This window comes from Hypanus sabinus, chromosome 7 (genome assembly GCF_030144855.1).
Source record: "Hypanus sabinus isolate sHypSab1 chromosome 7, sHypSab1.hap1, whole genome shotgun sequence".
Classification (NCBI taxonomy): domain Eukaryota; kingdom Metazoa; phylum Chordata; class Chondrichthyes; order Myliobatiformes; family Dasyatidae; genus Hypanus; species Hypanus sabinus.
Window position 1 is genome coordinate 57997762 of NC_082712.1, and position 14040 is coordinate 58011801.

At 41.2% G+C, this 14040-nt stretch overlaps 1 protein-coding gene across 1 annotated transcript in view; it reads left to right on the forward strand.

Annotated features, from left to right (window-relative positions):
- Positions 1 to 14040, forward strand: part of megf10 (multiple EGF-like-domains 10) — a 176877-nt gene that overhangs the window by 28299 nt on the left and 134538 nt on the right. The window contains exons 2-3 of the mRNA XM_059973847.1: positions 11995 to 12124; positions 13719 to 13820. Of these exons, the coding sequence (XP_059829830.1) occupies positions 12012 to 12124; positions 13719 to 13820 (215 nt within the window). The 5' untranslated portion in view covers positions 11995 to 12011. The remainder of the gene's footprint in view (positions 1 to 11994; positions 12125 to 13718; positions 13821 to 14040) is intronic.

Genomic DNA, 14040 nt, shown 5'->3' on the forward strand with positions numbered 1-14040 from the left:
AAAAAATCAATGTACCAAACAGTTGAGCAGGAATTGCTTGGAGCACGTGGTCCTAATGTGACTGCAGCTCCAAGTGTAGGCATTTTCTCTCGATGTGAAGCATTTAAGGCATAATTTCATATGTTTTTGTAAGGATGTTGAATGAAATTGAGAAAGCAGATAGAAAATATTTCTTTGTGTAGAAAGTGCAGGATGTGGGAAGTGTAGGAGGTGGAGTATGACCTTAAAGTAGGTATGGACAATTCAGAAGTTGAGAAATACTTTACTCAATGAATGATAAAAGACGGAACATATTCCTACAGAAACTCAAACAGTTTTCAAAATCGATCTTGCTAGCTGATTGTTTTAGACTTTATAAAGAGTTCCAATCTTCCCAAGACGGGCAGTGAGTCATTGTTGGAGAATATTGTTGAATATTGTAGGATATGTTGGTAAAGACAGATTACAATGTGTTGGAAATCAGAATCGGGTTTAATATCACTGACATACATTGTGAAAGCCTATAAATTACAATAAGAAGTGTAGTATATATTAAAAAGTTAAATAAGTAATGAAAAAAGAGAGCAAAAAAATAGTGAGGTAGTTCATTGTCCATTTAGAAATTGGATGGCAGTGGGGAAGAAGCTGTTCCTGAATTGTTGAATGTATGTCTTCCGCTCCTGTACCACCACCTTGATGGTAGCAGTAAGAAGGCATGTCCTGGGTGATGGGGGTTCTTATTGATGAATGCCACCTTTCTGAATCATCACCTTCCAAAGGTGTCCAGGATGCTCTGGAGGCTAGTGCCCATGATGGAACTGGCTGAATTTGCAACTTCCTGCAGCTTTTTCTAATCCTGTTCAGTGGCTTCTCCAAACCTGACGGTGATGCAACCAGATAGTGATCTCCACTGTACATCTGTAAAAATTTGAGAGAGTCTTTGGAGATATAACAAGTCTCCTCAGCCTCCTAATGAAATACAGTATAGCCACTGTCATGCCTTCTTTATAATTTAATTAATATGTTGAGCCTAGTATAGATCCTTAGAGATGTGGACACTCAGGAACTTGAAACTGCTCACCCTTTCCACTGTTAATCCCTTGATCAGGATTGGTGTATATTCCCTTGACTTCCCCTTCCAGAAGTCCAAAATCAACTCCTTGGTCTTACTGACATTGAATGCAAGGTTCTTAATGTGACACCACTCAACCCGCTGATCTATCTCACTCATATATGCCACCTCATCTCTATCTGAAACTCTGCCAACAATAGTTGGTTTATCGACAAATTTAAGATGGCATTTGGGCTGTGCCTAGCCACATAACCGTGGGTGTAGAGAGAGTAGAACAGTGAGCTAAGCAAAAGCCAAGTTAGAAATTTGGAGTGAAAAACGGAAAATAACCAATATTTAATGTAACACACACAAAATGCTGGAGGAACTCAGCAGGCCAGGCAGCATTTATGAAAGAGTACAGTCACCCTTTCTAGCTGAGACTGTTCTGCAGGACTCAAGAAAAATTGAGCTTGTTCAGCATCTGGAATCAGATTTAATTTTTAGTTCTTTTCTGAGCCATTGCAGCAATCACTATTTCTAAATTAATGCAACACTTGGTAGAATTTCACATCACAAAGGCAGGCTAATTGTCTCAGCTCTGACTTCATAATCTTTGGTCAGAGGGCAGTAGTTTCAGGTTACTTCAGAAATGTTACCATTAGAATCCAGCCAAACATCCTGGTGCAGTGGTGCATTATCAGGGGAACTGTATCTTGAGTGAGATGTTAATCCAAATCAGTAACCTTGATTAATGTCATTTAGAACTAATTTGCTGCACATTATCATGTTACTGTTTGTGTAATCTTGCAGTGTATAAATTGTCTGCTGCATTTTCTTAACTACTATCTCAACTTGGCTGTGAAACACAGAGATGGCAAGAAAGTCGAGTCTTTCTTTAACTGGTCCAGCTGGACTTTGTGATCCACATGAGCTTCTTTACCATTCCTCTGATCAGCTCAACATCAAATATTATTCTATTGTTTTCATCCAAAGCAGGAACATTTTTCTACCAAAATACAGTAAGGAGAGGAGAGTTCCACGTTACTGTACATTCTTGTTAAATAATGTATATCAATGTCCTTTATCACAGAGACCATTTTAAGAATTAGCTTCACTTTATACTGGAGGAACTTGGAGTACTGTGCTTAGTTCTGGTCACCTCCCCACAGGAAGGATGTGGAAACTAGAGAAAGGTTTGCCTCGGGGATCTGTTCTGGGACCCCTGCTTTTCTTTTGATTTTTATAAATGACTTGGATGAAGAAGTGGAGGGATGGGTTAGTAAATTTGCTGATGACATGAAGGTTGTAGGTGTTGTGGATAGTGTGGAGGGCTGTCAGAGGTAACAGCGAAACATTGATAGAATGCTAAACTGAGTTGAGAAGTGGCAGATGGAGTTCAACCCAGATAAGGTGAGGTGGTTCATTTTGGTAGGTCAAGTATGATGGCAGAATATAGTATTAATGGTAGGACTCTTGACAGTGTGGAGGATCAGAGGGATCTTGGGGTCCGAGTCCATAGGACACTCATAGCTGCTGCGTAGGTTGACTCTGTGGTTAAGAAAGCATATGTTGTATTAGCCTTCAATCATGAAGTTTAGGAGCCTTCAAAAGTTTAGGAGCCGATAGGTAATGCTGCAGCTATATAGGACCCTGGTCAGACCCCGCTTGGAGTACTGTGCTCAGCTCAGGTCGCCTCACTATAGGAAGGATGTAGAAACCATAGAAAGGGTGCAGAGGAGATTTACAAGGATGTTGCCTGGATTGGGGAGCATGCCTTATGAGTATAGGTTGAGTGAACTTGGCCTTCTCTCCTTGGAACGACGGAGGATGAGAGGTGACCTGATAGATGTGTATAAGATGATGAGAGGCATTGATCATGTTGATAGTCAGAGGCTTTTTCCCAGGGTTGGAATGGCTAGTACAAGAAGGCATAGTTTTAAGGTGCTTGGGAGTAGGTACAGAGGAGATGTCAGGGGTGGTTTTTTTACACAGAGTGGTGAGTGCATGGAATGGGCTGCCGGCAATGGTGGTGGAGGCAGGTATGAAAGGGTCTTGTAAGAGACTCCTGGATAGGTACATGGAGCTTAGGAAAATAAAGGGCTCTGGGTAATCCTAGGTAATTTCTAAAGTAAGTACATGTTCGGTACAGCACTGTGGGCCGAAAGGCCTGTATTATGCTGTAGGTTTCTATGACTTGAGGTCACTGGATAACTATAGAGAGGAGAGTAGACTATTTGAACCCTGTTGGACATTTCACCATTCAATAATATCATAACTAATCTCAGCACCACCATTCTGCACGAACCCCAAAACTTAAACGCTACACAATGCCTATTGATCTCTGTAATCTGTGCTTGTAATACAGCAGGCAGGCAGTTCTAATAGGAACTAGGAGGATTCTGAATGGATATTGTTTGGTTGTTATGTATTATAAGGCAAATCAGTGATACCTGGTTAGATGTATCTGCACCCCAGATATTTGAACTTTGGTGAAAATAACTAGTAGAAGACTGAATCCTCTTTTTGAGGTATCACTCCTTGAAGATGTCCTTGGTACTACAGAGGCTAGTGCCCATGATGGAGCTGACAAAGTGTGCAATTTTCTGCAGCTTATTTCAATTCTGTTCCCCCACTGTCAGATGGTGATGCAGCCAGTTAGATTGCTCTCCATGATTCACCTGTAGAAATTTGCGAGTGTCTTTAGTGACATGCCAAATCTCCTCAAACTCCTAATGAAATATAGCCACTCTCATGCCTTCTTTGTAGTTGCATCGATAGGCAGGGCTCTGAGATGTTGACACCCAGAAACTTGAAACTGCTCACTGTTGAAGATCATAGAATTTCCACAAACAATTACTCTCCAGTTTCTGTGATCTTTTACCATGCTTTGGGCAATCATGCTAATTTTCTCTCTTAACCTGGAAGAGATTATTTCCCATGGTATGCTCCAGGTTCTGGTTTGATGGTGTGACAGTGCCCAGCTGCTACTGAAGTTATGTTTAACATGGAATAGTTTAGTAGGCAGCTCGAGATGCTGTTAACTGGCTGTTAAATGAGATTAATGCAATAGCTTTGGAGGGAAAATAACTGAGTCCAAGTCAATTAAAAAAGAAAACTCCCAGTCATTCTGTATCCTGGCATTTTTGTGGAGTATTTTGCACCGATAGCAAGACAAACACTTTGAAGCAGTGATACGTGATTGATGTGCAGCAAGTACAAATTTTATAGATGCAAAAATACATTAGTTTGGCATCTACTTTTAGGAATTGTGTAAATGTTCTTATGTGTAACTCATACATAACTCTGTGTCACCTTCTGCTACTCAAGGGTATGAGGTGATCATTTAAAGAGTTTAAAAACTCACCTGGAAAGTTGTGATTTGTAAATATTTAACTCACTTAAAATTTTTACAAACTCATCAGCTTCATTTTTACTAGACCCCATGTATCAAGTGTGTCTGATATATTAAAAAAAATTAAACTATATAGTTTTATTCATTGGCAGTTTGATCTTGCACTATGGACTGCAATGAAAAAAGTGAATATATACAGTATATGGAAATGTCTTCGTTTTGGTTGAAAATTTGTTTCAGTTACATATCACTATACCTGCCAATTCTAACACTCATCTTTTCCGGATGTACTGATTCCTCATCCCGTGCTTTCCTCTATGTTTGAACATGAAGTTTAGAGAGACACCCGATAAAACAATGGTTGTCATATTCTAACAGAACATTCAATCCAGTAATAGTGGCCTGATACATTAAAACAAGTATACAAGACAGGAGCAAAACCAGGTCACTTGGCCCCAAGCCTCAAACTCCCCCCTCCCCCCCACCATACATGTGATGATGGCTGATATATACTGGTCTCAATTCCACCTCTGCCAATTCTCCATAGTCTCAATTCTGTGATCTTTCAGATATTTACTGTATCTATTCAACTGGGAATATCATCAGTTGGTTAATGTTAAAGATCACTTTGAACAAATAGAGAGAAGTGGAGATATTTAGGTGTGGAACTCTAGAATTCAGGAATTAAGACCGAACACTGCCAATACATTGCAGGTAAGGCAGCATTCATGGAGAGAATAAGTGTCTCCCCTCTGCCATCAGATTTCTTAACAGTCCATGAACTCTCTCTCACTATTTTGTCGTCTTTTCACATATTTAAGTATGTTGTAATTTATAGTAACATCAACGTATTGCACTGTACTGCTGCTGCAAAACAACCAATTTCATGACATGTGAACACCTTTTTGAATATGAACACCTCTTTGTCCACTTGGACAAATTGCAGCTCTTGGGTCTTAGTAATGAATTCAGTAATTTCAGATAACCAGCTTTTCCTGCTTGTGCCAGAATTGGCCAGTTCTGATGTACGGTCAGCATTTCCTCTCTCCACAGATGCGGCCTCATTTGTTGAGCGCTACCATTGTTCTCTCTTTTCAGATTTTCAGCGGCAGCTGTGTTCCGCATGTCACATTCCTGGCACAGCTTTCTTTCTGCTACACTGATTTACGCACTCTCCAGTTATATCAGCTCTCATTGGCATGGTGGAGACCAAGAATGTCCAGTTAACACAATAATGCTCTGAGTGTTGCTCTTCAACCTGTTTTTTTTTAATTAGATACTTCTCCATTCCTCCTCTCTGCACTCTGCAACTTAAAATGCACCTTTACCCCTTTCACATTTACACTTCTAATGAAGACCATCAACCCTCCTTTTATCTCAACAGTTGACGCATACCCTGCTTCTACTCATCATTTTCAAAGTATCTTTATTATCAAAGTATGTATACATCGTACAGCCCTGAGATTCATCTCCTTCCTGGCAGCCCCAAAACAAGAAACCCAAAAGAACCTAGTTTAAAAAAAAACAAGTGTCCGTGTCTGTGTCCATGTAAACATTAATATCAAACAATAGCAATCAGATTAAAAGGGAGTCCATTGACGTGAAACCTGCAGCAGACCCAGAGACTCGGCCTCAGTTCAACCACACAGTGGAGCAAATCGTCTGTATTTTTTTTCCGATTTCAGCATGTTGTTGTTGTTTTCCAGAATGTGGACCTTGTTAAGAGCATACAGCAATAATGTAGAAATGTTAGAACCCTAATTTCAAGGGCACCTGAGTCGGAGGAACACTGGTTCCTTAAGGTTGTCGTAGCCAGGGTTGGAAGTGAGGATAAGCTCCCACTACCTGTTGAATGCTCCCAATGTGTGCATCTCAAATAGCCTGACAACCAAGTCCAGGTCCTGACTTTCATGAATGGCTTAGCTATTAAGCACAGCAGAACCATTTTTACTGACAGAAGAAGAGGAAAAGGCAGGTTACTGTTGCCTTAAAACCGGACTCTTTGGGCTGATGGGGCTCATCGGCCGTGGTTGGCAGCTCATCTAGTAGAAGAAAAACTCTGGCCTCAAACCTCTGTTGCCTTGTGATGTAACCCACTCATGGGAAGGCTTTGGGAGTAAACTCCAAGGAAAAATCCAGAGCTGGAGTCCCTAAGGCAGTCCTACATTGAGTTCAATGCTGACTTGCAAATTGGAGTAAAGGGAATTATGAGGCTACCAGGCAGGAACTTGGAAGCTTAAATTGGGAACAGATGTTCTCAGGGAAAGGTACAGAAGGAATGTGGCAAATGTCCAGGGGATATTTGTGTGGAGTTCTGCACAGGTACGTTCCAATGAGACAGGGAAGTTATGGTAGGGCACAGGAACTGTGGTGTACAAAGGATGTAGTAAATCTAGCCAAGAAAAGAAAAACTTATGAGAGGTTCAGAGAGCTAGGTAATGTTAGAGATCTAGAAGATTATAAGGCTAACAGGAAGGAGCTTAAGAAGGAAATTAGGAGAGCCAGAAGGGGCCATGAGAAGGCCTTGGCTGACAGGATTAAGGAAAGCTCCAAGACATTCTACAAGTATGTGAAGAGCAAGAGCATAAGATGTGAAGAGTGAAGACTATCAAGAGCGACAGAGGGAAAGTGTGTATGGAACCAGAGGAGATAGCAGAGGTACTTAATGAATACTTTACTTCAGTATTCACTATGGAAAAGGATCTTGGTAATTGTAGTGATGACTTGCAGCAAACTGAAAAGCTTGAGCATGCAGATATTAAGAAAGAGGATGTGCTGGAGCTTTTGGAAAGCATCAAGTTGGATAAGTTGCTGGGACAGCCTGAGATGTACCCCAGGCTACTGTGGGAGGTGAGGGAGGAGATTGCTGAGCCTCTGGCGATGATCTTTGCATCATCAATGGGGACGGGAGAGGTTCTGGAGGATCGGAAGGTTGCAGATGTTGTTCCCTTTTTCAAGAAGGAGTAGAGATAGCCCAGAAAATTGTAGAGCAGTGAGTCTTACTTCAGTGGTTAGTAAATTGATGGAGAGATCATGAGAGGCAGGATTTATGAACTTTTGGAGAGGTACAATATGATTAGGAGTAGTCAGCATGGCTTTGTAAAGGACAGGTCGTGCCTTACGAGCCTGATTGAATTTTTTGAGGATATGACTAAACACACTGATGAAGGTAGAGCAGTAGATGTAATGTATATGGATTTCAGCAAGGCATTTGACAAGGTATCCCATGCAAGGCTTATTGAGAAAGTAAGGAGGCATGGGATCCAAGGGGATATTGGTTTGTGGATCCAGAACTGGCTTGCCCACAAAAGGCAGAGTGGTTGTAGACTGGTCATATTCTGCATGGAGGTCGGTGACCAGTGGTGTGCCTCAGGGATCTGTTCTGGGACCCTTACTTTTCGTGATTTTTATAAATGACCTGGATGAGGAAGTGGAGGGATGGGATAGTAAGTTTGCTGATGACACAAAGGTTGGAGGTGTTGTGGATAGTGTGGAGGGCTGTCAGAGGTTACAGCGGGACATTGATAGGATACAAAACTGGGCTGACAAGTGACAGATGGAAGTTCAACCCAGATAAGTGTGAGGTGGTTCATTTTGGTAGGTCAAATATGCTGGCAGAATATAGTACTTATGGTAAGACTCTTGGCAGTGTGGAGGATCAGAGGGATCTTGTGGTCTGAGTCCATAGGACACTCAAAGCTGCTGCGCAGGTTAACTCTGTGGTTAAGAAGGCATACGGTGTATTGGCCTTCATCAATTGTGGAATTGAATTTAGGAGCCGAGAGGTAATGTTGCAGCTATATAGGACCCTGGTCAGACCCCACTTGGAGTACTGTGCTCAGTTCTGGTCACCTCACTATAGGAAGGATGTGGAAACCATAGAAAGGGTGCAGAGGAGATTTACAAGGATGTTGCCTGGCTTGGGGAGAATGTCTTTTGAGAATAGGTTGAGTGAACTCGGCCTTGGAGCAACTGAGGATGAGAGGTGATCTGATAGAGGTGTATAAAGTGATGAGAGGCATTGATTGTGAGGATAGTTAGAGGGCTGAAATGGTTGCCACAAGAGGACACAGGTTTTAAGGTGCTGGGGAGTAGGTACAGAGGAGATGTCAGGGGTAAGTTTTTTACGTAGAGAATGGTGATTGCATGGAATGGGCTGCTGGCAACGGTGGTGGAGGCGGATACAATAGGGTCTTATAAGAGACTTTTAGATAGGTACATGAAGCTTAGAAAAATCGAGGGCTATGGGTAACCCTAGTAATTTCTAAGGTAGGGACATGTTTGGCACAACTTTGTGGGCTGAAGGGCCTGTATTGTGCTGTAGGTTTTCTATGTTTCTGTGTTTCCTGTGTTGGTGCTGCTTTCTGTTGTTCCTTTTGATTCATCAGCTGAATGGAGAGGAGCAGCCTGCTTCGTGGGCAACAGCTTGCTCTCCCTATCGTACTGCCCAGGCTGTGTATCATGTAGAGCTGGGACACAATATCCATGGTCAACCTTGACCAACTGAGGGCCTCAGAAGAACACTTGCATCCTCACTGGTTGCAGGGTTGGAGATGGAAATAAGAGCTGAGGCTTTAAAAGGCATTGATCAGACCACACCTGTAGTATTGTGAGCACTTTTGAGCCCCTTGTCTAAAAACAGGTATTGACATTGGAGTGTGTCCAGAGGTGGTTCACGAGAATGATTCTGGGAATGAAAGTGTTAACTTAAGAGGAGTGTTTAATGGCTCTTGGCCTGTACTTGCTGGAGTTTAAAAGAATGAGAGAGGATTTCATTGAAACCAATTGAACATAGAAAACCCTAGATAGCGTGGATATGGAGAAGATGTTTCCAATAGCGGCTGGGTTTTGGACCAGAGGACACAGCCTCAGAATAGTGGAATGTCCATTTAGAACAGTGATGAGGAGGAATTTCTTAAGCCAGTGGGTGGATGAATCTATGGAATTCATTACTAAGGTTGGGTGCGGAGGCTAAGTCATTCAGTATATTTAAAGTTGAAGGTTCTTGATTAGTTAGAGTGCCAAAGGATGCAGGGAGAAGGCATGAGATTGGGGTTGAAAGGGATAATAATCAGTCAGGAAGGAATGTATGAGCAGACTTGAAGGGTTGAATGATCTAATTCTGCTCCTATGTCTTACGGTCCAAATATTTAAAAACCTGAGAAAGAATACAGCAGCAACACCTCAAAGGCATGTGGCAACAACTTATTCCCAATGGTATGAGTACTTTTAGTTCTTGAATTAGGTAACCCTTCCTTCAAGGGTTCCTTTTCACTTCTGCCCCCTCCTACTTTTTCTTCCAATTGTCCTGCACCTCCCACTTCTGTGCCCATCCCCTCAGCTACATCACACAAATCCCTCACCCCCTGGTTTCATCCATCAACTACACACACAGTTGATCCTCAAGCTCCCCCACCCTCCTCCCTATCATATTCTGGTTCTATCTGCACCTCACCACTCCTCCTATACTGTACTTTCTATTGGCACTTCCTTTACGTATCAGACTCCAGCACTAGTAGCCTTTTGTGTTCTGCTTATCTCTATTTAGCAGCTGTCTGCAACATTCCATTCCTCCACCCCCCAGCCTGCTCCATCTGCCTCTCTTCTTCCCCTTGCTTTGCCTCCAACTATCATGAATTTGCTCTTCTCTTCCAATTTCCCCCTCCCCTAACCTGGCACATTGTTCTTGCACTCTGCCTTGGTCTGCCATTTACGTGGAACCCCTGTCTCACCACTTCCTTTCTGTTTTATGCCTGCCATCTCCCTTTTCTACTCTCGGTCCTGATGCAGGATTGTGACCGAAATTGTCAACAATTCCTTTCCTCCCTCGGATGTGGTCGACTTTCTGAGTTCTTCCAGCAATCGATTCATTGCTCCATATTCCAGTGTCTGCAGTTTCTTGTGTCTTCTGGGAAAAAATATTACTGGGCTAAAGCCTCAGTGGGTATTTGGTGGCATTCTAATATCACTAAAAACTTTCTAGTCCCAGTGCTAGAGAAAATTTGGAGTTCATCTGACAACCCTTTAAAACAATTTTGCATGTGAAAAGAAAATGAGTATATTTATAAAATATTTATTTTTAGTTATAATTTTAGGAAGGGCTTCTCTAATTGATTCATTAAGTAGAGAATTTCTTTGATCACTCATGTGTAAAAGATTATTTTTAGCTAAAGAGCAATCCTGTCAGATTTTTTTAAAGCACTTTAAACATTTAGAAGAGGTTTTTGAATTTTTTGTCACTCTCAGATATAAAAGCAATAACATCTAATACTCTTATAAACCACAGGAGCATTGCTTTCATGGTTTATGGTTAATCCCTGCCAATTCTTGCATATTGAAAGCACAAGTTGGACCTCAAAATCAGAATAAAGAAAGCTTTGTAAAATGTTTTCTTTGGGGTATTGAATGTTTAATTTTGTTTAAAAAAACTTAGTTGTAAGATATTTCTCAAAATTAGGGTAAAAAATCTGCAACAAAATTTGGGCGTATTTCTAGAATCATGGTGACTCTACACCACAGAGTTGGGTTCCAGAATACTGACATTCTGAGGATTGAGGTTGAGGATTGCCTATGTGTTTCTTGCCAAGGCTGAATGGATTTTGTTAGTGAAGCTGCGGCTTCCAGCAGGACTCTGAGATGCAATGGACACAGGAAAACATGAATTCCCTTATCAATATCATCTCAATGGAAACACTAGAGCAAAGTTTGGACAAGGCAGGCCATGGCTTCTTGAAGCAATATTGATAAAGTCATACAGTGCACTGTTCTTAATGAACAATTCAGAGTGAGTAGGTTCAAATTGGATTGAGAAATCATGAGAACTTGCTACTCAACTGATTACTTTGCTCAGATAGCTTCATTATCTGTCCAACATTTAAAACCGTTTCCTGAATTTGAATGTTGGTTGTATTACATTTGCTAGTAATGAATGTGCTAAGTTAGCAAACGTATCAAGTGAGTTTGATCAATTAAGTTATATGGGGCAGAATGGGTAAAATTATCTCATCTCATTCTTAGAGGTTTTAAAGATGTCGATAATTTTCCTTTTGGTTGCTATTTCCCCCTTTTTTGTCTTTTCTGTGTGTGTATCGACTCAAATTCATCTGTTTTCATTCTCAAGTATACCCTGGTAGTACATCAAATTGGAGAGTAATGGTCTCTGTTTTGATGAAGGGCCTCAGAACTGAAAAGTTAACACTGTATCTCTCTCCACAGATGCTGCCTGACCCAGTGAGTGCTTTCTGCACTATGTTTTTATTTCAGATTTCCAGCATCTGCAGTTCTTTAGATATTTGATTGGCCCAGTATTCATTTGATGGCCAGTGGCTCTCAGCTTGCATTCCCAACTACTTGTAGTTGAGAAAGAATTGTTGCTGAAAGATATGAGAAAAGGCCTTTATGATGCTTTATACCTTGAAATGTTCCAAAGAGTATCTGCTTCCCAATCTGAACAGGGGGTCTCTATACTTTTGATGGAGTTGGAGTACTGGTTTTACAACTTTGGCTTTTCTGTGTTTGCTGTGCCATGATTTGTACTGCTCTGCATACTTGTCACCTCAAGGTGTTTTTGCGATGCAATTAATGATCTGTTTTTTTCAAAAATAAACAGGGCTGGCTTCTGAGAGGATGAGAGGCCCATCACATCGAGCTTCCCTGATCATCACTTTGTCATGGAGTCTCTGGCACAGTGTGGTATTGCTGAATCTCGAGGATCCAAATGTCTGCAGCCATTGGGAGAGGTAAGCCTCCCTTACATCAGCAAGGAGTGTTTTCATTCACTTCCTGTAATAGAACAATTTTTTTTTAGCAGGTCAAGCTGCATCCGTGAAGAGAGAAACAGATATTAGTACAGTGGGTTGATAACATATCATCAGAATTTTCATGAAATGTCATCAACCTGACTCATTGGTCCAGCTTCTATTTCCTTAGAAGCTGCTTTACCTGTAGAGTATTCCCAGTACTTTTATGTTTCCTTTTCAAATTTCCAGTATATGCAATTTTTGAAGATACATTTTCTGATCAAGTGTGGTCTATTTACACTAATAGGAAGCAAATCACCTTTATTTATGTTTTCTGTGTTGTGGGGTAATGATAAAGCCAGCATTTAATAACCATTTCTAATTGCCATCAAGTTGATAGTGGTAAGGCAGCTCCTCGTTCCATACTGTCTATATAGTGAAGGACCTCTTGGTGCAACTAGGTGGGGAATTACACGATTTTGTTCACAACCTGCAGGACAGTGATATACTTCCAAGTCAGCACAATGTGGGGCTTAAAGTTGGTGGTGCTATCGTATGCCTGGTGCTCATGTGCTTCTGAATAATAGTGTGCATTCATTTACACCAAGTGTATTGATATACAAACCAGTTAGTTTGGCAGTGATAGTATTGGTGTGTGGTTGACATTGGACTTGGAGGAAGAAGCAGCAGGGTATGAAACATGAGCAAGCTTGCAGCCAGAGTCATGGTGCTGAGTGTGGCTGTGTGGATGGAGATGTGTTTATGTTTGGGATCTCTGGAGATTGGGAATGTAGTTAGGTTTACAGTTGGAATTGGGGTGCTGAATGTGGGCCAACTGAGCAGTCCGATTTGGGCTCATTTCTGGAAGATCAGTGGTTTGTGGCAGGAGTTTGAGCCAAGTCATGCGGTTGGGTTCAAGTTTGGGAATGCTATGGGTCAAAAATATAGATATTCTCCTGGAAGGAGTCAGAGTCTGGTTCTGTGAATGGGGTTGGAGGTGGGTCCGGGAATACCCAAGGGTCAAGGACATGAATAGGTTTGCGGATGGTGTTGGGATCTAGAGCATGGGCTGCTTCTATGGTCAGAGTTGGGTGATAGAGCACAAGGAATCAGGAACACGGATTGGTATGGGTCACAATTAGGGATAGGAGCACTTGTATGTTTCATTTTGTTGCAGCAAACTAAAACTGATGCAGAAGCCATTATATTAATTAGAGAGATTGACAACTTTATGTCAATTCAACCTCGGTATCAAGGTCAAACCTAGTGTAATCTACTTTTTATTCTCAATGAGAAGTCTGTGCCGGTGTCCCCTAAATAATGAGGATGGGGTGTGATGCACTTAGCAACGTGCTCATCGGACATAAAAAAACGCATGTTCATTGTTGTGTATGGGAAATGCAACAATTCATGTATTATCATTCTGAAAGAATGAAAAACCCCGCATGGTACATTAGTTCTGATTGATGGAGCATATTGAATCACCAGAAAGGTTGATTTGAAAAATTGATGAGAAGTATTTGAAGAACAAAGAATTGTGTCAATGATTGTGAATTCATTATCATGTTGCAAGTAACACTCTTGTCTTTCCAAGCTACTCAGTGACTATCCAAGAATCCTATGCCCACCCATACGATCAGATTTACTATACGAGCTGCACTGATATTCTGAACTGGTTTAAATGCACTCGGCACAGGTAAGATATAGTTCACCACCTTTCGTGTTAGAAATGAAGTACAAGATTTTTATTATATAAGTATTAGTAATTTCCCTCAGATTTAACCTGATAGATACTGTAATTACATGTAAGGAGTGAAAAATAAATTTAATTCACAGATATCTTAATCAATAGTTGCATTTACTCTCAGAGAATGTGTACAATATACAACCTGAAATTCTTTAAGTTCCAGTTGAAC